This window comes from Vipera ursinii (genome assembly GCF_947247035.1).
Source record: "Vipera ursinii genome assembly, chromosome: 14".
Taxonomy (NCBI): domain Eukaryota; kingdom Metazoa; phylum Chordata; class Lepidosauria; order Squamata; family Viperidae; genus Vipera; species Vipera ursinii.
Window position 1 is genome coordinate 3,931,770 of NC_139527.1, and position 24,738 is coordinate 3,956,507.

Genomic DNA, 24,738 nt, shown 5'->3' on the forward strand with positions numbered 1-24,738 from the left:
CCAGAAGGCAGGACAAGAAGCAACGGAGGGAAACCAATCAAGAAGAGAAGCAACCTAGATCTAAGGAGAAAAATTTCCTGACAGTGAGCACAATTAACCAGTGGAACGGCTTGCCTCCAGTCGTTGTGGGCGCTCCACCACTGGAGGTTTTTAAGAAGAGATTGGACAGCCATTTATCTGGAATAATACAGGGTTTCCCGTCTGAGTAGGGGGGTTGGACTAGAAGACCTAGAATCTGGTAATGCCTTCCTACTTTGGTTGTGTTTCTTGTGTTTACTCCAAGTGTTTACTGGCTGACATCTGAGCAGTTTTACTTATAAAGCACCCTGGCTGTGAAGATCATTTCTGTTTTAATTATTTCTTTTCTTTCTTTCTTTCTTTCTTTCTTTCTTTCTTTCTTTCTTTCTTTCTTTCTTTCTTTCTTTTTCTTTCTTTCTTTCTTTCTTTCTTTCTTTCTTTCTTTCTCTCTCTCTCTCTCTCTCTCTCTCTCTCTCTCTCTCTCTCTCTCTCTCTCTCTCTCTCTCTCTCTCTTTCCTTTCCTTTTCTTTTCTTTTCTTTTCTTTCCCTTTCTCCCAAGGTTGAATTGCATCTCTAAGGGTTTAGAGGCCTGCTGTGGTTTGCGAACTTCACCTATGCTAAAAATGACTTTGGCTCTGCAAGTGTCTTGAGAGCAAACATCAAATTAAATCTCTGCAATCCTTGCCTTTATTTATCCAGGAAAGAATACTGTATCTAGACCCAACTTTTCTCTTTTGTTGCACTAACCCACCAGTGCCAGCAGGTGGTATTATACGAACAGTTTAATTTTGCTTTTAAGTTTCACTCTTCACGGAATCACTGTTCATTTATTTCTTCCGTGAATAGCAGGGAAATTGATTTTGAATGGCGACGCCTATTCCTATAGTGAGGACACGAATGCAGATGTCAGAGGGTGGGGTGGAGAAGTGGGTCAGTTTCCATATAAAAATCTTCTATATTGAACCAAAAGGAAATTCTGTGCTTAGGTAGAAATAATTAATAAAGCCGCTCAACGTCATGCGTGAAATCAGCTGAACATATGTTATGAATCTTCAGTTGTTCAGCATGATTATAACCACAACTAGAAAAATAAGGGTAACTGTTTAGCAATAAATGGTTTAAAAGTTAGTTCAACTGGACAAGGACACTGCTTCCTTTCCTTTGCATGGCTGGGGAATTCTGGGAGTTGAAGTCCATACATCTTCATTAAAGTTCCAGATGACCAGTAGAGGGCGGCAAGGAGGTAGGCAGTGCCAAGCATTTTCTACAGATAGTTCTTGACTTACGATCACAATTGAGCCCAAGGTTTCTGTTGCTAAGTGAGACGGTCATTAAGTGAGTTTTGCCCCATTTTACGACATTTCTTACTTCAGTTGTTAAGTGAATCCCTGCAGGTGTTAAGCTGGTAACATGGTTGTTTAGTGAATCTGGCTTCCCCTTTGACTTTGCTTGTCAGAAGGTCGCAAAAGGCGACCGTCATAAATATGAGTCAGTTGCCAAGCGTGAATTTTGATCACGTGACCATCAGGATGCTGCAACTGCTATAAGTAGGCTGTTTTCAAGAAACTCTGAAGATTCTGAGACACTGTTCTTTCTTTCTTTCTTTCTTTCTTTCTTTCTTTCTTTCTTTCTTTCTTTCTTTCTTTCTCTTTCTCTCTTTTTCTTCCTTCCTTCCTTCCTTCCTTCCTTTCTCTTTCTTTTTTGCTCTTTCTTTCCTTCTTTCTTTCTCTTTGTTTCTCGCGCGCTTTCTTTCTTTCTTTCTTTCTTTCTTTCTTTCTCTTTCACTCTCTTTTTCTTTCTTTCTTTCTTTCTTTCTTTCTTTCTTTCTTTCTCTTTCTCTCTTTTTCTTCCTTCCTTCCTTCCTTCCTTCCTTTCTCTTTTGCTCTCTTTCTTTTTCTTTCCTTCTTTCTTTCTTTCTTTCTCTCTCGTGCGCTTTCTTTCTCTTTCTTTCTTTTTCTTCCTTCCTTCCTTCCTTTCTTTCTCTTTCGCTTTCTCTTTCTTTCTTTCTTTCTTTCTTTCTTTCTTTCTTTCTTTCTTTCTTTCTTTCTTTCTTTCTTTCTTTCTTTCTTTCTTCCCTGATTTATTTCTTAAATTTAACACATTGGCTCTTGTCACCTTTCCAGCCTAGAGGGATAAAGAGAACATTCCTTAAATCTCCCTGGCTTTCTTGATGCTAGACAGTCGTCTTTCATTTTACTTTCCAGAGGTCCCCTCCTAAAAAAATATTGACAAGTTCCTGCCCCTTGCCGTTAAGTCACAATAAATAACTGCTTTTCCAAAATCCCCAAGGCAAACACTTCAGCGGTGCGTGACTTTCCTTGTTCCGTACCTGGGGATAACACGGATGCCGGATGCCGTTCTGATGGCTGAGAAACAGGAAGATTGACAGGAACTTAGAAAAACAGCTAAACCAGCCCGATGAGTGAGTTAGTTTACACTTTGTGTGTGAACTCTGAAAAGGAGTTGATCCAGGGAGCCAGATTTAGTGTGTGGTGTGGCAAGAGACAGGCTGAATCCCGAAAGCAAGTGCTGCAGGAGGACTTGACCGCTTGGAACAAAACATTGCTACACCATCTGTGGCTACATGTAGTTCTCGACTTACGACCTCAGTGGAGCCCCCAAATCTCCACTGCTAAGCGAGACAGTTGTTAAGTGAGTTTTGCCCCATTTTACGACCTTTTTTCGCCACCGTTGTTAAGTTAGTGACATGGTTGTTCACTGAATCCCCATTGACTTCGCCTGTCAGAAGGTCGCAAAAGTGGATCATGTGTCATAAATATGAACCACTTGCCAAGCTTTCTTTCTTTTTCTTTCTTTCTTTCTCTTTCTTTCTTTCTTTCTTTCTCTTTCTTTCTTTCTTTCTTTCTTTCTCTTTCTTTCTTTCTTTCTTTCTTTCTTTCTTCTTTATTTCTTTCATTTCTTTCTCCTTCCTTCCTTCCTTCCTTCCTTCCTTCCCTTCATTTCTTTCTTCCTTTCTTGCTTGCTTCCTTCTTTCTTTCTTTCTTTCTTTCTTTCTTTCTTTCTTTCTTTCTTTCTTTCTTTTTCTTTCTTTCTTTCTTTCTTTCTTTCTCTCCTTCCTTCCTTCCTTCCTTCCTTCCTTCCTTCCTTCCTTCCCTTTCTTCCTTCCTTTCTTGCTTGCTTGCTTGCTTGCTTGTTTTCTTTCCTGATTTATTCACTAAATTTAACACATTGGCTACTGTCAACTTTCCAGCCTGGAGGGATAAAGAAAACGTTCCTTAAATCTGTCTGGCTTTCTTAATGCTTCTCAGTCTTCCTTCATTTCTACTTTCCAAAGGTTCATGCCTTCGATCATGTGAGGGATGCTGCAACAGTCCTAAGTGTGCAAAACGGTCATAGGTCCCTTTTATTCTGTGCTGTTGTAACTTCCAACAAACGGTGGGGAATGTATTCTGATTTTCTATTCCAGAATAGGAATTCTGGCATTTTCTTCCTCTCTCAGCATGCTCCAGGAACGAAATGTCCATGGAGGTTCTCCATCATCCAGGTCACGGTTGTCCCAAAGGTGCTTTTTCAGGAGGCAGTTCTTTGAAGATGTTTTGCTTCTCACTCAAGAAGCTTCTTCAGCTCTTACCCAAAGTGCATCACTAAATGTCTACGGGGATTCTTAATCATCCAGGTCATAGTTGTCCCAAACAGCTGAAGAAGCTTCTGGGATGAGAAGCCAAACCATCTTTAAAAAAAAAAAAAGAATCCAGCTGCTTCCTGAAAAAGCATCTTTGGGTTCCAGAAATTGCAAACTAAAGCTGGGAAAAATATATATATATATTAAGGGTTTCTGTAACAAGCACCAAAGGAAGCAGGCAGGGAAGATCTTTCTTAAACTTTTAAATAGATGCTAAGCCCTTAACAAGGGGTTTAATTTGCTTTCTCACCATAAATTTGGCAAACCGTTTAGGCAGAACTGAGCTGGTGACTTCAGATCCGTGCAGCTTTCTTGGCACCGAGGGAGAGAGAGTTTATCCTTGATTTCTTTCCAGCTACCCACGCCAGTCTATCATGCTGGGATTTCCTTGTCCTGAAGTAGATATCCAAGTAAGTAAATTTGCTCAGTCTTTCAAGATCGGACAAAATACAGGTAGTCCTCCATTTATGACCAGGGATTTTCAATTGCTAAGCAAGGCTGGATAAGTCTTGCCTGATTTTTACCAGCTCCTGTGCCACGGTTATTAAGCAATTGTTAAGTGAATCTTTCATTGACTCTCCTTGTCGGATGCTGGCTGGGAAGCTCACCCGTGGTCTTCACCTCACCCTAGGACACTGCAACGGTCATAAAGACGAGTCAGTTGCCCAGCATCTAAATTTGGGTCATACAATTCTGGGGAGGCTGAAAAGTGCCAAGACTATTCCCCCCCCCCCCGGCAGTTGAAATTACAATTGCACTAGAAAAATTGTGTGCCTATTTTTTCAGTGCATGTTTTTTTTTAACTATAGATTTTAAACAGAAGATAAAAAAAACGAACAAGAACTAATGCAATGGGGAAAAGAAAGAGAAAACAGAAAAATAACAGAGAACTTCTACAAGGGCAGAAAGAAAAAAAAACGAAAGGGAAGAGAAGAAAATTTCATCACAGTACTTGTAAGTACGATTTTAAACGTTGCATACAAATTCCTTCCTTCCTTCCTTCCTTCCTTCCTTCCTTCTTTCTTTTTCTTCTTTCTTTCTTCCTTCCTTCCTTCCTTCCTTCCTTCCTTCCTTCCTTCCTACCTTCCTTCCTTCCTTCTTTCCTCCCTCCCTCCCTCCCTCCCTCCCTCCCTTCCTTCCCTCTTACCTTCTTTTCCTCCCTCCTTTACTTCCTTGCCTCCTCACTTCAGGTTAGAAAAAGATAAAAAATAATTCAGATGCTGGTTTCTCCCATCAAAGGAAGAATGGAAAAAAAGAGTAAGGAAAAAGAAAGAGAGACTATAGGGAGGGAAGGAGGGAGAGAGGGAGGAAGGGAGCGAGGGAGGGGGAGATGGAAGGAAGGAAGGAAGGAAGGAAGGAATTTTTTTTAATGAGGTTTATTAAACTTCAAGAACGTTTAACTTCCTGAACCTGTCTCAGTGAAAGAAATGCCCCTCCCAGAGATCCACTCCACGTGCCTTGGAAGTGCTAGGATGCGTGGGAAGCGCGCGAGGCGCCTGGGTGGGCGCGGAGAGGGAGGGAGGGAGGGAGGGAGGGAGGAGGCTTTGGGGACGAAGGCAAGCTCGCGCTGTTCCCTGCTGCTGGCGACAGGTGGCGCTGTCTCCCCGCGGAAGGCGAAGGGAAGGCCGCCTGGCTCCGCCTTCCCATGCCATAAAACCAATGGGGTATCAAGCCAGGCGCCAGATGAGTAATAAAGATGATAATCCGGGAATTGTTCGCTGTTTACCTCGTCCAACAAGCGCCACCAGAGTTACTCATTAACGTTGCTATTTTATGTAAAGAGAGGGAGTTCTGCCCTGAAGAGATCCTTTCTTTTCCTTCCCTTCCCTTCTTTTTCCCTTTCCTTCCTTCCCTTCTTTTTCCCTTTCTTTCCTTCCCTTCCCTTCTTTTTCCCTTCCCTTCCTTCCTTCCCTTCCCTTCTTTTTCCCTTCCCTTCCTTCCCTTCCCTTCCCCTCTCTTTCCTTCCTTCCTTCCTTCCTTCCTTCCTTCCTTCCTTCCTTCCTTCCTTCCTTCCTTCCTCTCACTTTTCTCCTTTTCTTCCTTCCCTCCCTCCCTCCCTCCCTCCCTCTTCCTTTCCTTTTTTCTTTCCTCCTCCTGCTTTCCCTCTCTTCTCCTTTCTCCCTTCCCCCACTCGCTCCTTCACACTGCCCCACTCTCCCAACCCTGCTACTAAGCACTACTACGAACCGCGGTTTTCTTCCGAGCGGCACCTTCTTCTCCCTTAACAAGCCAGGAAACCTCACCAAAGGGAGTTTTCCTCCCACGCTTTCAGCCCCCCCCCCAGGATCCCCAGGATCTTCTCCCCTGCCGGGCGGGCGGCGATCCACTTCAAACCAGAGGCGCTCCTTTGGAAGGCTTTGTCCGGTTCTTTTCCTCCCGATTCCAAAAGGCGATGAAGGCCTGAACGGGGGGGGGGGGGTCTGGGGGCGTCCAGTCTAACGGGGGCGGGCGGGTCTGTCGCTGGGTGGGCCCGAGTGTGGACAGGGCGGCCGCCGAGGTTTCTCCCGATGCTGCTACCTTCCGCTTCCTCTTTTCCAGCGGAAATGGGAGCCGCAGGGTGGGCTAGGTGATCGGAGGGGGGGAGGGGGAAATCGGCCTCCGATTTTGTATTCTGGGGGGAGGGGAAAAGTTGATTTCCAGGATGGAATCTGGAGGATAAGACTGTCCCCCCCCCCGCTCCCATTTTTGGACCTGGAGAAAAAAAATCGTTTTGGGGTAAATGGCTGGAACGTTCGTTTCCCTTCATTTCCTCTTCCTTTTCCTCCTCTTCCTCTTCCTCTTCTTCCTTCTTTTCCCTTTCCTTCTCCTTCTCCTCTTGCTTCTCCTCTTCCTCCTCCTCCTCTTCCGCCTCTTCTTCCTTCTCCTTCTCCTCCTTCCTCTTTCTTTCACCCTCTTTTCTCTCCTTTCATCTCTTCTTTCCCTCACCTTCTTTTTCTCCTCTCCTCCTTTCTCCTTCCTTTCAGCTCCTCTTTCCTCCCGCCTTCCTCTTCCCGACAAAACCTAGCGCTTCCTTTAGCTTATTTATTTCTTTGAACAAACTTATCTATGGCCCTCCAACTCAGACCCAGGCTACAGGAGTGGGAGACCGCGGGCGAGAGACACTAGAGAAGCACCCACAACAAAAGGCGCATCTACAGGACAAAAACACGAGCTGGGCAAGTGTGGTAGAGTTGGGCACGTCCGCACCTAGGTTGGCACATGAATGTCCGGCGCGTACCACCATCACTTTGGGACCCTTTTCCTGTATATCAGGGATCCCGCTTGCCTTTGAAGTGCGCTCCCCTCCGGCAATCCAGCAGCGGGTCCGGGGTGGCTCTGTGTGTGTGTGTGTGTGTGTGTGTGTGTGGTGTGTGTGTGTGGCGATACAGGTCGGACACAACCCGGCTCAGCGGTTTTCGTTTCAGCTCCGGAGGTGATGGAGGAGAAAGGAGCCAGGCTAACCTCCTCTTGGCGCCTTTCATGCCCCGTGGCCAGGTACCTTCCTGGAGGCCTGGCGTGGCCTGGCCAGGAAGCCTGGAGGGCGCCGAGTTGGAGAAGGCGGTGGTGCACCCTCGAAGAAACAGGGGCGCTTCCGGCTTGTCTGAAGGCAGGCGCTGACGGATTGGGAAGCCATCCTTTTGATGGCTCCTTCTCCGCGCCGCGCCGGTCTCGGCGTCACTGAAACACTTGTGGTTGTTGTTAGTTGCGAAGTCGTGTCTGACCCCTCACAACCCCACGGGCAACGTTCCTCCAGGCCTTCCTGTCCTCTACCCTCTTCTGGAGTCCCTTTAAGCTCACGCCTCCTGCTTCGGTGACTCCGTCCAGCCACCTCCGTCGTCCCCTTCTTCTCTTGCCCTCCACCTTTCCCAGGCAGAACACTTAAGTTACTCTTGAGTCAATATCCCTTCCCTGCGACCTTCCTTCCGCCAAGCGATCTCATCCGGCCAAGTTGAAGAAGAACAATTTCCCTTGTTCGTTTCTACCTTTTAAGGAACACGGCCGTTCTCTATTTTTTCTTTCTTTCTTTCTTTCTTTCTTTCTTTCTTTCTTTCTTTCTTTCTTTCTTTCTTTCTTTCTTTCTTTCTTTCTTTCTTTTTCTTTCTTTCTTTCCTTCTGTTTTTTCTGTCTTTTGTCCCTTCATGCTTTTCTCCCTCCTATCCTTGTCTTCCCTTCCCTTTCTGTTTTTTCTCATTCCTTTCCGCCCCTTCCTTCCTTCCTTCCTTCCTTCCTTCCTTCCTTCCTTCCTTCCTTCCTTCCCAGCTTTCCTCCCCACCCCTCTCCCCGTCTTTCCTGCCTCAGAAATATATGCTTTATGGACGGCCATAAACCATCACCGAGGGTCGCCAAGCAGGCGGAAACAGGACTAAAACAAGAAAACCCTCCTCTCTCGCGTAGCCCTTGGAAACGAATTTGAATTCAGGCGAGGGAACGGGGTGTTTTTTCCGGATTCTATAGCCGTGGTGCCCCGTCAATTTCCGAATTGTCTTTTTAAAAAGTCGCTTATTCGCCATTCGGTTTCCAGCCGCCCTCCGTTTAATCCCGGCCGGGTTTCCAGAGGAAGAGCAGGGCGGGGTTGGGGGGGGGTCGGAGAGGAGAGGGGGTGTCGAGGGCTCCTGTTTAAGATAAAAGGTAAGGCAGGGGAGAGGTGACCGCGTCTTCCATCCCTAAGTGGAAGATGGAATCCGCTCCACCCAAGTAATCCCATCTCGGAGACTTGTTTACTCGGGAGTAAGTCTCCCTGGGATCCACACGAGCAGCGCGGGGCTGTTTCTCGTGCAGTCCGGAAGCCAGGATCAAGGTCCCTCTCTCTGGGCACACGGGGGACAAGCGAATACAAATTAGTACCACGACGGACGGCTAGTTGGTTTGCAATTGTGGCCAACTGGCTAGCTGGGCTTCTGGGACGAGGGAGGGGGGGGGACTTGTCCGCCTAAACTACATGGCTGGACTGGGTGCCACCGGGTGCTCTTGTAAGGCCCGAAGCCTCACAGCACCCTGAGTCCACCAACCCCGCTTCGGCCTGGCCCAGCCTCTTCTCACGGCCCACCGGGCGATCGAAGCCAACAGTCCCGGCTAGAAAAGATAGATCGATTGAGGCTGGATCGCTCGCTCTGCCTCCAGCTCCTAGGACGGGCGAGCGCTCCTCAAAAGCCACACACACCCCCAGCGCTCGGGGAGAAACCCCCTGGTTCTACCGACGGGGCTCCCCGTTTTAGGACCCGCATCCTTCGCTTCGTCGTTAAAAGGGCAGCCTGTTAATTCGAGGCAGGGGGATTCAGGGAGAATAAGCTAGCGAGGAGGCCTCCCGTCCGGCGCTGTTTTGCGGCCTTTTTTCAAAGTTTACTCGGAAGCAAAGCCCAAGGTTTGAAGTTCCTCTACCTGCGTTTCGACGTTTTAACCAGAGAAGAGGACCGAAATTCAGGGTTTTTTTGGGGGTGGTGGGGGGTGGTGAAGGGGAGGAGGGTGGGATGCATAGGTCGCACCCTGCCTTCTGTGTGCGCGTCTTAGCAAGCTAAGCTAATTCCGAAGTGAACCGGCAGAGAACTTTTAATGTCATTTACCTTTTAATGCACTGCAAAGTTACAGAGAAATAATAAGTTTGGTGGTTCGGGTCGGCTTTGGGGATTACACAGGTTTTTACACGCGCGGGCGCGCGGACAGGCGCGGACGGAGGTCGCTTTCTGCCTGGCTTGTGTTTCGTAAAGGAATGTAAGAGAGAGAGAGAGAGAGAGAGAGAGAGAGAGAGAGAGAGAGAGAAAGAAAAAGAGAAAGACAAAGGAGAAAGAGAGAGATACCCAACTTTTTTTTTAACAAAAAATTAAATCTGAAAAGATAAAGCAAAAACTAAAAGTCGATGTTTATGTACTCCGCCCCGCCGAGAGTACGTAAACAAATAATTGTCAGCCGAAACTTTTGTCCTCGGATCAGATTCTCCCTTTGCCCGTCGCTCCGCCTGCAACCACCGCCTGCGCGAAATTGCGGGCTGCAAAAAACGAGGAGGGCAAGCCGTCTAGCTAGGTTTTCTCTCCCGTTTCCCCAGGACAGAGAAGGGCGACGCAGGCGCGGGGGAGGGGTATCGGGGGAGGGGGGGGAAAGTCGTTGCTTTCCTAACCTAACGCAGAATTTCGACGGCCCCCCAAAGAAGATCCGTGTGGATCCGAAGGGCGCGCGCGCGCTAGTCGAGAAGGGACTTACGTGGGGAGACGGCGGCGGAGGATGGAACTGGGGTTGAGGTGGGGAAGAAGATTTCCCCACCCCCCGATATTTACAGCGTCGTCGGAGTCTTTACAATACCCAATTTTCAAAGGCGGGGTTGGCTGGAACCTGACTCGGATGGAGAGGCCGTGTGTGAAGGGTCCGCTCCGTCCCGGTGAGGGGGGGGCGTGTTACCTTCCAGAGTTTTGTGGAAAGAAGGCTTTTAACTCCCCCCCCCCCAAGATTTACAACCCTCTTCTCGTGAGCTGTATAAATATTTCCCCTCAAATCATAAATACGGATGAAGAGGGGAGGAGAGACCGGATTTGAAGCTACGTTGATTTCTATTCTCCCCCCTCCCCCGCCCCGGCAGAATTATCTGTATAATTAAATAAATTAACTGTTTCATTCCCTCGATTAATTTTGTAACTCTCTCCGTAACTCAGATCCCCATCAGATTTTGGATTGATTCTTAGAAGCCCTTTATACACGCCGACAAAATTGCAAAGTTAAGAGGGAGAAATCTTGATTTCAGATTTGAATAGTCTCTAAACCTTGATTTTTTTTGCCATGCTTAATGTTTCCAGGGCGAAGTTTTGAGGGCAATTTGGGGAGGGGGGTTGAGGAGGGCAGGGGAAAATCAGCAAGTAATGAAGACAAATCTTTTTTTGTGTAAACCCATCGATGTCAGTGGGCCCAGCCAGCACTCTGCTCTACCCGGCAAGTACATGTGAATGGAAGGGTTGAACACATGTACATACTTGCCCCCTTGCAAATCTGAATGAAACAAAAACTGAGCTTGTATATAGCCTTTTCTAGATTCCACATTCATTGATGTCAACAGGGTTTACTTCTGAGTAAACACATATCCGATTGTATTGGTGCCACCTCACTTTTTTTAAAATGCTTTTTTGGGGGGTGGGATTTATCTTATCCCCCTTCCTCAAAACGAAACAGTTCAGATTCAATGCAATCTGAGAAAAGACTTGTTAAATATTTTTGACCCAGACCCGCTCAAGGTACATCAGTTGAGCCTCAAAGACACAACAATGAAAAAAAAATACTTAAGACTGAATTTGTGACGATCTTAAAAGCAAATTTCTTAGGAGGGAGAGGAAAATTAAAGGAAAGGGGGAAAGCCTTTGAACCATTTCAACAAATCTATTTATTTCTGTTTTGGTTTCAACAATGGTCAACGCTAAATTTTAAACCTGTAAAAATATCGGACTCAATATTCCAATAATAATAATAATAACCTGCCGCAGAACATCCTAGATTTAATAACTGTCAATAAGAAAAAAAAAGTCTGGATAGTGGTTGTGACAGAGAGAAGAGAAGAGGAGAGGAGAGGAGAGGAGAGGAGAGGAGAGGAGAGGAGAGGAGAATCGCAAAATACAAAGATCTGCAAATATAAGTGGAAGAAGCAAAGATAGTCCCAATAGTGATAATCACCTTGGGTGCAATCTCAAAAACATCTGAAGTGACACTTGAACACCTTTGGCATTGACAAAATCCCCATCAGTCAATTGCAAAAGGCAGCTTTACTCAGAAGAGCTTAAATCCTGAGACAAAATCTCTAACATCCCTTGGGAAAGATAGGTGAACAAAAATGCCGAATCCAGTCTAAGTGCAACCAATCATAATAAATTGGCAATGGGGGAATAGCAATGATTTTTTTTTCTTTTTAAATGAACAAAACTCCCAGATTTTTTTCCCCCTCTTCACAAACCTGCTTGAGAAGTATGACAGTATTTAATTAACATATTTATTTAATCATTTCTACCAGTGGTGGAATCAAGGATCATCCAGCGATGTCCAGCGATTGTACAGTCTTTTTTCAACCCCATTGTTCTGCATTTCACATGCGTCCCCCATCCCCCCTCAAATCAACAAAACGATTCCTTTCTCTTTATAATGGCACAGTAAAACAAAAACAAAACATCGGAAATGTAAACATGATCTTCCCCTGATGGATTTTTGCTCTTTTTCTCCCCCCCCCCACTTTTTTCGAAGTTGTAACTCTTCACAACTTGGAACCTGACTTTGAAATGAAAATGAGTTTTTTTTTTTTAAAAAACAAACCAACCAGAAAGACAGCTGCGGTCTATATTTACAGACATATATACAATACCAATAAATTAAATTTTAATTTTGAGTATTCATAGGCCAGGTATTTACAAGTCATCCATTAATTACATAAATACTTTATCAATAGCGTCCACTGTTTTTTCCTTCTCCTTATTATGTTTATAAACCTTGTTATTGCATATACAGTAAAAGAAAAAAAAAAGTATTAAAAACAAAACGAGGAAACTGGGGGAGGGGTCTTTTTAAAACAAACCAGCAAAATTATAATGCTCCCCCTTCTAACTACATTTTTTTCCTATCAGAAAAAGAAACCAAAAAAATGGAAATATGTATACACATACATGTATATATGTGTGTGTGTATATATATATATATATATATATATATATATATATATATATATATATATATATATATATATAGCTACACACACACACATATGTATGTAGCTATATAGATATGTATACACGTGTGTGTGTATACATATATAGGTATATACATTTGTGTGTGTATAATATACATACATATGTACATGTACATACACATATACACACACGTACATACATACACATGTACATATTTAATGTTTTGGGGACCTTAAGCAAGCATTCATGAAGTGGGGGCTTTCCCAGAATAAAGAGATTTAAAAACAACCATGCAAAAATAAACAAATAGCTAAGCAACCCCACCTCCAAAAAAAAAGTATTAAAAGAATCAGCCTTTCTCTCTCCCCCCCTTTTTTTTGGGGGGGGCTTGATTTTCGAAGGAACTGCTATGCAAAAAAAAAGCCAATTCTCCATTGGGTCCCCCCAAAAAGGGTCCCCATTTCTTTGCCCTTCTCTGTTTTGATCTTCAAGGGGAGGCAGGAACAAAAGAAAATCCAAAAAAAAACAAAAGGAAAGGGGAAAAAATAGGAAGGAAAGTGGGGTGGGGGAAAGGGAGAGAGGACCAATAGAACTGACCCCCACCCACCCACCCACCCACCTAGAATTCACACCTGCCTCCAGTGGACCAAACAGTGGTTAATAGCAGCTACCAGTAGCACAGGCTTCACACGCAGGCATGTACCCCCCCCACAGGTCAGCTGACCCCACAGGTCAGCTCTGGGGGGGGGAGACCCCCACCCACTGCTTCCCTCCCCACGTCCACTCCTGCCCAAGTTGGAGAGTGGGCCCAGGGGAGGGGGCATAAGGCGTGGGGGGAAACTCGAGGTGCCCAGCCCCCCCTGCCACCCCAATACTGTAGGGCAGGGGTCTTCAAACTTGGCCCTTTTATGACTTGTGGACTTCAACTCCCAGAATTCCTCAGCCAGCTGGCTGAGGAATTCTGGGAGTTGAAGTCCACAAGTCATAAAAGGGCCAAGTTTGAAGACCTCTGCTGTAGAGGGAGGGAGAGGACGCTCCTCCCCCGCTCCCCCCCCTAGGGCGACCCACTCCTGGCTCTGTCTTGCTTCGGCTCGAGTCCACTCACTAAGCGCTGGATGTTCTGCAGCTCGCTGCTGGCCTCCTTGTCCGACCCGGAGGAGGAGAGGGCGGAGGAGCGACTGTTCAGCTCGGACCCGGAGGAGGACTCCAAGGTGGCCAAGGTGGCAGGGCTGGGCGCTAAAGCTCCGGCTTTGCCTTCCGTCGTCCCGCCGCCACCCAGGCAAGGTGGCAGGGCGGTGGTGAGCAAGCTGCTGCCTCCGCTGCTGTCCGGCAGTGGCACCGAGAGCGAGTAGGGGCTGTAGCGCAGGCGGGGGCGCATGGTGTTCAGGAAAGGTGGGTGCCGGTGCATCGGGCTGGAGGCGGCCGTGGAGGCTGCTGCTGCCGCCGCCGCCATGTAAGTGTAGGGGTAGGGGAAGAGGCTGCCAAAGGGAGACATAGCCAGGCTCTGCAAAAGAAGAAGGGCGAAGAAGACAGTCAGGGGATTGACCGGAGCCTGGTGAGGGAGGGTGTGTGTGTGTCAGAAATCTCCCAACCAGGCCCCTCCCCACATGCACAATAGCAATGGCCAGCACAGGCAGTGGGGTCAACCAACCCAGGACCTTCCCTTTCCCCACAACCATTAAGCCGCCCACTTGTGCAAAGTCAGCCCCCCCCCCCCCGCCATGTGGTTAAAGCTGATGGAGTAAAGGGGTCCCAGCCCAGTAAACCACAGTTTGGTTCCTCAAAAGAAGCATCAGAGCAGAGCAAAATGTCCATGAGTACCAGGGATGGACAGAAGGATAGATAGATAGATAGATAGATAGATAGATAGATAGATAGATAGATAGATAGATAGATAGATAGATAGATAGATAGACAGACAGACAGACAGACAGACAGACAGACAGACAGACAGATTATACATACGCATACACAATGTATTCATGAGTGATTTATTATTAATATTAATAATATTGATGTCGATATTAATCTATTTGCTACTTTATTTTCATCTTTTCATTTTTATTCTGGTCTCAATAAAAGATTGGATGTTTGCTGTAGTGCTGATAAATGCAGACTCTCCCATTCTGCCTGGGTTGGGCTTCCTTTTCTGCAGGCCTGCCCCACATTCCATATATTTCCCCTCCCTGCCCCCCAGGTGCATCTGGAAGGAGGGCAGCCCTCCAGCTGTTCCCTGACTACGGTTCCCATCATCCTCCCCCTCCTCGCTGATGTATCCCAGCCAGAGAAATCTCTGGCCATCTTAAAAGGAAAAAACTGGCTTGTAGGTCTCTCTCTGCCTTTGCCCACGGGGGACGGGAGTTATTAGGGAGACAAAATGAAAGGCCCGCCCCTGCCAAAAGGTGTCCTGGGATATGCCTGAGATGCTAAAGCGCCTAGTTTGCCAGGCGCTTTTGTCAGCCAAATCCCACTTCATTTTCTGGCTTAAGGAATGAGCAGCCACAGTTGGCTGGTTGCTTGCAGGCCCAGCCGGAGAGATCAGCGCCAAGTCTGGCTGCCCTCTGATCTCCCATTCAATCATCCCTGTCTGTGTGTGTGTGTGTGTGTGTGTGTGTGTGTGTGTGTGTGTGTGTGTCTCAAGGCGCTGAGCTCGCTCACTGGAGGAAAGTCCTCGCTGGCTTGGCCAACAGTCCATAGCTGTAGCCGGAGGAGGGGGAAACAATTGCACCCAGCCCAGAAAACTACAACCAAGCATAGACATGTGGGAAACACACGCAAGCAGGAGTGGGGGGCCTTTCCTGGCCCCCTTCTTCCTTTGACCCAGTTCTGGAAAAATCCCTACTTAAGTTTCAGATCCTGAAGAACAGGAGGCCAAGCTGTGGAAGATAGGTAAATGGAGTTATCCTTCAGAGAGGCTGGTGTTGTTTCCTAGCCCTAAGAGATGGGAAGAGACACAAGCCGATACTTGATTTGGGGGGGGGGCTTAATCCAACTTGCAAATCAACCTGAAGCCTGAAATACCCCCCCCACCCCCCGCTGGTTGGGGACAGGCCAAGGATGAGCTGCAGAGAAAATGGAAGCAAATTGAAACAGGAGTCAAGCTGGGCCATGGCTGCCTTGCCTCCTTCCTTAAGTCAGTTAAATATTTTTATGGGTTTTTTTTTTAATCCCACGTTTATTTATTACGGGTTCATAAGGAACTCGAGGTGGAGAACAGGTCTAATGCTAGCATATCTTGCTATTTGCTGCCACCAGCCTGGGAAACAAGTTGGGCAGACAACGCGGAGGGAGGGAGTGCTGCGTGGGATTGTTTAGTTTAGGTGGTAAATCTGGCTGGGGAATTTATTTTTTAATTCCTAACTGAAGCTCCTTCCCTCCCTCCCTCAACAAAAGGCGAAATTCCTGAACTGGGAGAGGGGGCAAGTATTTTTTAAGAAATCAAGGAAACACACGTGCTCCAGACAGAAGTGGAGCAAGGCATTTCCTTCCCCCCGACCCTTGCATGCATCACCCTTAAAATTGTGAGCTTTCATCTCAAGATTGGCCTCACTTTCCTACGCCATCCCAGAAGACTTGCAGCAAGTAGGTGGCCTCTTCTTTTCTTTCTCTTTCTTTTTGCAAAATTGGCTTTTATTTTTATTTGTCAGTTGCACTGGCCCTTCTCTGCCTAAAGCAAGCAACAATGGGCTGTTGTCTCAATTCTTTCTTGCTTTTTTCCTTTAACCTCTGAGAGTACACCCTCCTCATGTAGGGTCTGGTCCAGCCATCTCACAAAACCACGGTTGGTTTCCTTCAGCAAAGTTTAGGACTCAAACCCCAAAGCTGGAAACCCGGCCGCCTCCAGTTGTTTAACCGCCATCCATGGCCATGAGAAGGGGCAACCCACAGGGGCTCCCACACAAGCCACTGTGGTCCCTCTGAAGCTGGGGGCAGAGGGGAGGGAACAAAGCAAAGAATGCAATGGATCCCTGGATGCTGCGGGTGTCAGGGCAAAGTTCTGATTTGCTGGAGGCCCAGCTAGCCGTTGCACACCCGCTTTAGGGAGGGGAGAAATCACACACACACACACACACAGAAGGAGAGAGAGAGAGAGAGAGAGAGAGAGAGAGAGAGAGAGCAGTCACTTACCTGAGAAGCCAGGACGTGCTGTTGAAAATGGAAGGGTAAGGCGGCTGCAGCAGCAGCTGCTGAAACGCCACTTAATCCCTGGGCAGCTGCCGTGGCCATCGCCGCGTTGTCTAGTCCGGTAACTCCGGCTGACGCCCCGGAGACTGTGGCCAACAGAGGTCCCATGCCAGCCATGCCTGAGAAAGCCCCACCCATGGCGAACTGGCCAGGGTGGAGGAGAAAGGGATGGCCGTTGCTCAGGGGGTTGAAGAACTGCTGGCTGGCCAAGCCGTGGGGAAAGGTTAGGTTGGACAGGTGACTCTGAGCCAGGTGGCCCGGGCTGCTGTCCGTCTGGATGGTGAGGGGCGCGAAGGGTTCTTTGTTCAGGATCCTGCATTCCTCCTGCGATGGATTCTTGAGTTCCTCTCCACCGCCCACATGCCGGGTGCTAGACGAGATGGTGGCTGGGCTGTGTTGGGAATCTGGAGGCACTTTGGAGAAGCTCTCCCGACTGCTGCTGCTGCTGCTGCTGCTACTGCTGCTGCTGGCTGAGTCCGGCGGCGGAAAATGGGGAGCCTTGGAAGGGCTGCTCTTCCCCCCTTGGCGAGGAGGGTCTGCCCCATCTCCTCCTCCAAAGGAGGAGCTGCTGTTGGGGGCGACGACGTTGGCCGTGGTGGTGGAGATCTTCCCCACTTCGTTGGCTTCCAGGAGGTCCTCCTTGCTTTCCGAGTCGCTTTCGCCATCGCTGGGACACAGATCTGGGAAAAGAGAGAGAGAGAGAGGGTGGGAAAGAGGGAAAAAGACCCCCCCCTGAGAGAAAGGCTGCCCAGTTGCCCACCACAAGATGTTCCTCAGAAGAGGTGGCCTCCTTCCCTTGCTGTCCCAACCCCTGAGAACAGGACAAAACTCCCTAACTCCGTTGAGTAGATCAGATGGAGTCCCTCTTGCTTACAAGTCAGTTTTCTTCCTGACTTGGAACTCATCGTTGTTGTTGTTTTCAACTTTCAACTCGGGATTCTGATCTTTTTTTTTTTTTAAATTGAAGTTTGATCTACTCGGGCCTTGGCAGTACAGCTGCCTAAATCCACAAGAGAAGCCAGAGAAAGTGATTCCAGGCCCGCTATTTATTAGGCAGTGATATTTTCTTCAAACAAACAAACAAACAACAAAAAAAATCCTGGCTGAGGGTAATCCAAAGAGGAAGAAAACTGTGCTAAACAAATTATCAAGGCCTTGACTCCTTCCAAATGCAGGGTTTCCTGAATGGCAGCCTACCCTGACCTGTTAGCTCATTTAGTTCTGGTTTACGGAATTCTTCTTCTTCTTCTTCTTCTTCTTCTTCTTCTTCTTCTTCTTCTTCTTCTTCTTCTTCTTCTTCTTCTTCTTCTTCTTCTTCTTCTTCTTCTTCTTCTTCTTCTTCTCCTCCTCCTCCTCCTTCTCCTTCTCCTCCTCCTCCTTCTTCTTCTTCTTCTCCCTCTGAAGTACGTGGGGTGAAGATGAAGGATAGAGGAAGAATAGTATGACTTCTGCAATTTTTAGTTATCCCAGGTTTTATCTGGCCTCTGGTGTTGCAGTGTCTTTTCTTTTCATCCGCAGCAAGAATCATGAACTTGGAATTTGGGGACAGTGTCTGCTGCAGACACACACACACACACACACACACACACACACACACACACACAGCAAAAGTTCAAACCTTTTGTTTGTTTGTTTTTAAAAAAGGAGGACTGTGTCAAATTAAAAAAAAATGCATTCCTTCCCACAATAGCATAGCAAAATCAGAGCAACTGAAGACGCACAGATCTCTGGGGGAACCTGCTTTTGAGTTCAGATAGTCCTCCACATACGACCACCATTGAGCCCAAAAGGTCTGTCGCTAAGCCGAGACAGTCGTTAAGCGAGTTTTGTCCCGTTTTACGACCTTTCTTGCCCACCGTGAATCGCTGCACTCTGCACTCGCTAAGTTAGTAATTCTTAAGGGAATCTGGGCTCCTTCCCTCTCCCCCCCCCATGTTGACTTTGCTTGTCAGAAGGTCACAAAAGGGGATCACCTCATAACTGTGAAAGCGTCTGAATTTTGCAAGGGTTGTAAGTGTGAAAAATGGGCGTAAGTCCCCCTTTTTCAGTGCTGTTGTAACTTCCAACAGTCACTCGATGAACCTTCTAAATTGAGGATTACCTGGAGACATAAACCTAGTAAAGTGGCCACTTTTTAGCTTCCATTCCAAACCAAATGTCCCTGAAAGATTTGGATTTCCTTGCCCTTCACCTCTGCAGTCAGGTGGGATTTAAAAAGAGCGGGTGGGGGGCGGGGAAGGATTGTCCGGAGTGATTTAAACCCTTAACTGGGTATTTTGGGAATTCCTAATTCATGGGAAAAATACAGTTTGTGCTTCTGGTCCTGTGTTTCAGCCAGTTTGTCTGTACTGAAACCTATAAATAAAACATAAAAGAGGGAGAGAAAATGATTTTTTTAAAAAACCTGGAGTGTTTTTGAGATTCAGTTTTCCAAATCAGAGGGGGTTTTTTTATCCCCTGCAGTCAGAAGTTGATTTGCAACCTTTTTTTTAATGAGCCAGATAAGAGTCCTTTCCGACTCTAGGGGCCGGTGCTCATCTCCATTTCAAAGCAGAAGAGCCAGCGCTTGTCTGAGGACGTCTCCGTGGTCATGTGGCCGGCATGACTAGACGCCAAAGGCGCACGGAACGCTGTTACCTTCCCACTGTAGTGGTCCCTATTTTTCTACTTGCATTTTTACGTGCTTTCGAACTGCTAGGTTGGCAGAAGCTGGGATGAGTAACAGGCGCTCACAGGCGCTCACTGTTACGCGGCACTCGGGATTCGACCCGCCAAACTGCCGACCTTCTGATCGACAAGCTCAGCATCATAACCCACTGAGCCATAGGAGGTTAGGACAGCTCAACTCTTACTCCGATGGGAAAATAAGAGTGAAAAGCAGCTCACCTTTAAGATTAGAGGTACCCACAACAGACACAGCGGGAGAGGTTGACTGAGCAAAGCATTTAAAAGCCGTCTGCTCGCTGGAGGATTCATCCGAAGTCTCTTTTTTCTGCCTCTCATCGTACATTCTCATGGATTGAAGAGTCAGTTGTTTTCTAGGAAGGGAAAATAAAGGAGAGATTAAAACCCACTGCTGAGTTTTGGTGGGATGGGATTCATCAACCATGCAGAGCACCCTTGGTTTAGCCAGGTTAAAGATAAAAATTAAATCTTGATTATGGTCAGAGACCAGCATATTAGTGTGTGTGTGGGGGGTGTGTGTCCAACCTGCCATAGTGAACAGCTTTACACACAACACAGCTAACCCCCGTAAAGTGTGGCTTGTTTGAACCGCAGCATCTGGAATCGCCAGCTGCACTAAGCCAAAAGCAATCAATTCCATTAAAGGTTAGGATGTGGGTCCTGACCAACCGTGTGGTTCAAACTTCCCTTTCTCAGTAAATTCCAGCCTGCCGTAGCTTGAGTCAACTGAACTGTTTAGAGAAATTTTCAAATCAGCCAAACGTTGTATTTTCAAGTGGGCTAAGGATAAGATTGTCTAGGGTCCTAAGGATGACGTACTTAAAGAGTACACAACCTTTTTCTCTCGGCTGACACCATGACAGTAGGATTAGGCTCTCGAAGCAAGGTTGGACAATCAGACTTGTAAAATATTTGGGGTTATTGGTCTCCTTCTGATTCTTATTGGCAATCCTGGTTTCAATTGATGGAAATTGGAGCCTAAATTATCCAGACGCCTATTTTGGTCTTAAATTGTTGAAGCCCATCAGGCCAAATCTTTGCCTTTGCTTGGCATGGTTGGTACCTTCACCCATGCTTAACTGAACCATTCTTTATCTCATTAACTTTTCTAAAAGAAAAAAAGAAAATTTGCAAAACATCCTAAGCCATAAACTGACCACAAAGACTGAGTTTGGACAGTGTCCCAGACTAAAATGTGGTTGGCGAGTTTGATGCCTCCAAGTATCTAAAAACCTGAATTCGCACAACATCATTTAACCTGATTATTGTTGAATTTAAAACTAGCCAAGTAGAACGAATCCACAACTTAAGCATGGGGGGGGAGAGAAGCATAGTTTCACAGCAACCATGTCTAACTACGCATTTGCAGCCTCTGATTAGCCATTTTGTGTAAACATAGCAAGGTTTCAAATAGTGTCTGTCGAATCCACCCAGGAGGGTGGATTTAATCAATCAAAACATATGGAAATGAAGCAATTGATGATCCAAATTTATTTGTTTTGGTGGAGGGTGATGCAAATTTTAGAAGAGGCAGGGAAGAAGCGAAATTCCTAAATATTTGACTGTTTCAAACATCCAGGAGATTCTCCGGTATCTGCTCTCCTAATAGCCTCCAGAAAATAACTTTTAACAGCTTGGATTTAGACGTTGATTCTCTTATGGTCCAGGAAGAACTTGCTCCCTCCTTGCCAATATTTCAACCATCCCTACCCCTTCTTGGGACCCAATCTGTAAAGCAGATTGCAACCAAAGTGCAGGATTAAAATAAAAAAAATAAAAAATAAGTAAAATTTGAAAAGGAGGGAGCAGGGAAGACCTTAGAAAGACCAGCATTAAGGACTCTTCCACTAAAAACACAAAACTCTTGCTTTAGAAGCAAGCAAAAGAAAGAAAGAAAGACTGGAATATTTTCTTAGGAATATATATTCCTCCTAAAAATGTATAGAAGCTGCTAGAAGCAGATCGATGTGAGTTTTTCCCCCTCCTTCTTTTTCACCACTTATCCTAAATCTTATCCCACCGGGCGATAAAAGTTGCCTCTGATTTCCAACACCACGATCACCTTTGAAAGAAATCCAAGAGGCTTCCATCAAAATCTGTTGAAAATCAGCTTGGCTATCTGTTGCGGCCCGATTCTCCCACCCCTTTTCTGCTGCTGTCTTGGTCACGTCCCCAATAGGGACCACTTGTAGTAAACTATACTTTTACCCTTGGCAGAGAGTTTCTCCTTTGAGTAGCACACCAAAGAGAATCTTGCGCATTGGCAAACGTAAAAGTTTTCTCTCTCTCTCTCTCTCCCTCTCTCTCTCTCTCTCTCCTTCTTTTAAACTTTCCAATCCTGTTTTCCGGCCTCCTGTTCACACCACGATGGGTTGTTTTGGGGCAGGAGCCAGAAAAGAAGGAAGATTTCTGCTTTTATTTTATTTGGGGGCAAGTTTTACCGAAGACTCTCCCCGCCCCCACCCCCCCCAAAAAAATGAAAATTGAAACACATTCTTACCTTTTTTCTCGCCTTCCATTCCCTGTGTCTCTGAAGCCTTTGGCAAAAGGATTGTTGTCGATTTTTAACTGGGTGATCTGTTTAAAGGAGGGCAAAAAAAGAAATTGTCACACCTGCCCCTGACCCTGGACTCCATTTGTGTGAAAGGTATATTTTTACTAGAGACCAAGTGGTTACACTACTGTACAGCGCGAAGCCAGAACTAAAATTTACACCTGAAGGTTTCCTAATTAACTTTCCCTTTCCTGTTCCTCCCCCCCACCCCATATCTCGTTATTGTCCAGTTATGTTCAGAGGATTTTAGGTTCAAAGGATTTGTTCTGATAATTGGGCCCAGCCTTGCTCCAGAGCCCATTTTATTTCTGCCCTGCTGTAAAACAGTAGTAAGAGTCTAGAAGGGAACACTGCAAATACAATGAAGTTTGGAACAAACAGGGTAATTTAATGCCTTAGCAAGAGAGACCAGGATTTAAACCTTGGGTGCTGACATGGGGTGACTTTTAAAGAGTACAGAATGTTTCTGAGCTCTGCGCCACACAAAGGGTAACAGGAATGGGGGGTGTTAATCCATAGAGGCCAGGGGAGGGGGAAGAAAAACCTGATTTATTTAAACCAAACATTCCCCGCCTCTCCTTTTTTTAAAAAACAAACAAACAAACCAGGATCCCAATTAAAGAAAAAAAAAAGCTTCTGTCCAGATCTCTGCAGAAAGAGAAAAGAGAAGCTACAGGATTGGCATTATTATTATTATTATTATTATTATTATTATTATTATTATTATTATTATTATTATTATTATTATTAAAACAATTGCTTGATAGTTCCTGCTGCAAATTTGTGACTATTCAGAACGAGGATTAGGATTACGGATGAAGTTCCTGTGGTCATTTCCTTATTTCCTTATTCTGTTGCTCAGTCTTTGCTAATTAGCCACTGCTTGGGCTTTGCTAACTCCCCCCCCACTCCATGAAAGTGTATGTGTGCATGCATGTGCGCCCCTGCGAGCACACCACACACACACACACACACACACACACACACACACAAACACAGACAAGTGCACTGTTAAGTCTTCTCTTGGAATGAATGGAACGCAAGGTCCATTAGTCATGTTACCTGCCTTAATTCGATTGCAAAAGTCTTGGCTTCCTCTCCTCGCTAAAGTAAAATATTTTTACAGTAAGGCGGTTTGAATCTAGATTTTTAACTGGAGTGTGCCTCTGTGTGTGAATATCTGCTGGGCAAAAATATCTTATGGGCCCTTCAATCTTCTGTTCAGGCACAGCAGATTCTTCTCCATCTTTGCCAAAAGTTCTCTACTCCTTGCTTTGATTTTATGGGGACTGAAGGAAGATTTCATTTCAAAGCTGGCCGGAAAGAGTTCCAGCTAGGGAAAATGTGCTGAATAAGTTTGGTGAAGTGAAGCAACTCTGGGATGCTGAAATCAGAGGGAGGAGGGTGGGGAGAAGATCTGGCTGGGTTGATAGGATGGTAAGAATAGGGAGGAGGAGGAGGAGGAGGAGGAGGAGAAAATGAGGAGACGGCAAAGGAGAATGGATGGAAGGAGGAGGAAGAGATATTTGTAATAATAAGGAAGGGGAAGGGAGAAGGGGAAGGAGGAGGAGAAGGAGAAAGAAGGGAGAAAAGGAGAGGGAGAAAGAGAAGGAGAAGAAGGATCATCACTGAGTGTCACTTCAGAGCCAAAAAACCAAAAAAAATCCCCAAAACTATCTCACTATCATCCACCACTTTCCAGTTTAGATCACAATTTAGATCACAATCTAAATTTTGCCCAATGGGGCAAAATGAAGTTTAGATCTGGCTCAACTCTTTATGGGAAATTCAGGCATCTTTTTTCTTCTTTTTCTTTTTCTTTCTGGAGTGGGAACAAAGAACACCCAGGACTCTTGCAAACCTCTTTCACCCCTACTGGCCCTCCTGAAGCTTCTGGGTCCTGAATTTCTTTGCCACGGAGCAAAGCAAGTTGGAGCCATGCTTTTAGGCTGCGAGGGAGATGGTATTTCTACTCTGCTTTCAAGAAGCTCCTGTCCATCCTGAAGAGTGACAAGTTGACCAGAATGGACTTCTCAGCATCTGCTTCAATTCGCAGATCTTTCAGACTTGGGGCTTTGCAGGAGAACTGTCTCCTGGAGAGCAGAAGACCTTAAGATAACAGCTGCGGACCTTCAGATAGGTGAAGTCCACTCTTCTTCGGCAAAGGAGCTTCTTGACAAGCAACCACTGGCTCCGCTTCTTCCCCCTTTCTTCCTCCACTGCCCAAGAGGACTTGGACCCACTCTGTTCCTAGTGACTTTGCTTTTTTGCCGCTGGATCACCCTGCCCCTCTGCTTTTGTGAGAAAGTCTGACAAACCTGGGGCTTCACAACTTTTTGGTCTCCCCACAATTTCTTTGCAAACCTGCTGCCGTTTTTTTTGACCCAGAGGGCAGGCTGGCTTGAATTGCACATTTCACAAGGCAGTGAAAGCAATCGAAAGAAGGAAAGAATGATAGAAAGAAAGAAAGAAAGAAAAAAAGAAAGAAAGAAAGAAAGTCTTTCTTTCTTTCTTTTACTTCTTTCCTCCCTCCCTTCCTCCTTCTTCCCTTCCTTCCTTCCATCCCTCCGTTCTCTCTCTCTCTCTCTCTCTCTCTCTCTCTCTCTCTCTCTCTTCATTCCTCCCTTCCTCCCTCCACTCTGGAACAAGCTTCCATCTTTGCAAGCTTGCTAAAACTTCACAACATTGCAAGCTGCTAATTTACAATGAGAGAAACCCAACGAACAAACCAGGGACGAGATCTGGCAGTTAAAGACATTGAGGTCTTGGTCATGCCTTTTTCCGGCTACCCCAAACTCTTCAATTCAATCTCTCTCAGGCATGGAAGCTATTGGGATAAATGGGGGAGAGGGTGGGTGGGTGGGAAGGAAGGAAGGGAGGAATCTGGGTAGCTAACTAGCCAAGTCACCCACCCACCCACCCACCCATTATCCCATATCCCATCTTTCCAAAGATTGTCCCTAAATATTGTCAAAGGGACTCGGGGAAGTCAGAGTCTTCCCTTACTGCCAGCCCACAGGAAAGTT

At 46.3% G+C, this 24,738-nt stretch overlaps 1 protein-coding gene across 3 annotated transcripts in view; it reads right to left on the reverse strand.

The window, feature by feature from the left end:
- The window catches only part of TBX3 (T-box transcription factor 3), a 32,401-nt gene that overhangs the window by 1,993 nt on the left and 5,670 nt on the right, over positions 1–24,738 (reverse strand). For 2 of the 3 annotated variants that reach the window (XM_083373553.1, XM_083373551.1), the window contains 4 exons: positions 21,659–21,735; positions 19,360–19,511; positions 16,417–17,153; positions 13,271–13,792 (listed from right to left, as the gene is read on the reverse strand). In XM_083373553.1, the coding sequence (XP_083229679.1) occupies positions 13,343–13,792; positions 16,417–17,153; positions 19,360–19,511; positions 21,659–21,735 (1,416 nt within the window). In that variant the 3' untranslated portion in view covers positions 13,271–13,342. Of the gene's footprint in view, positions 1–13,270; positions 13,793–16,416; positions 17,154–19,359; positions 19,512–21,658; positions 21,736–24,738 lie in introns of those variants that run through there. The other variant, XM_083373552.1, reaches the window with a different exon arrangement.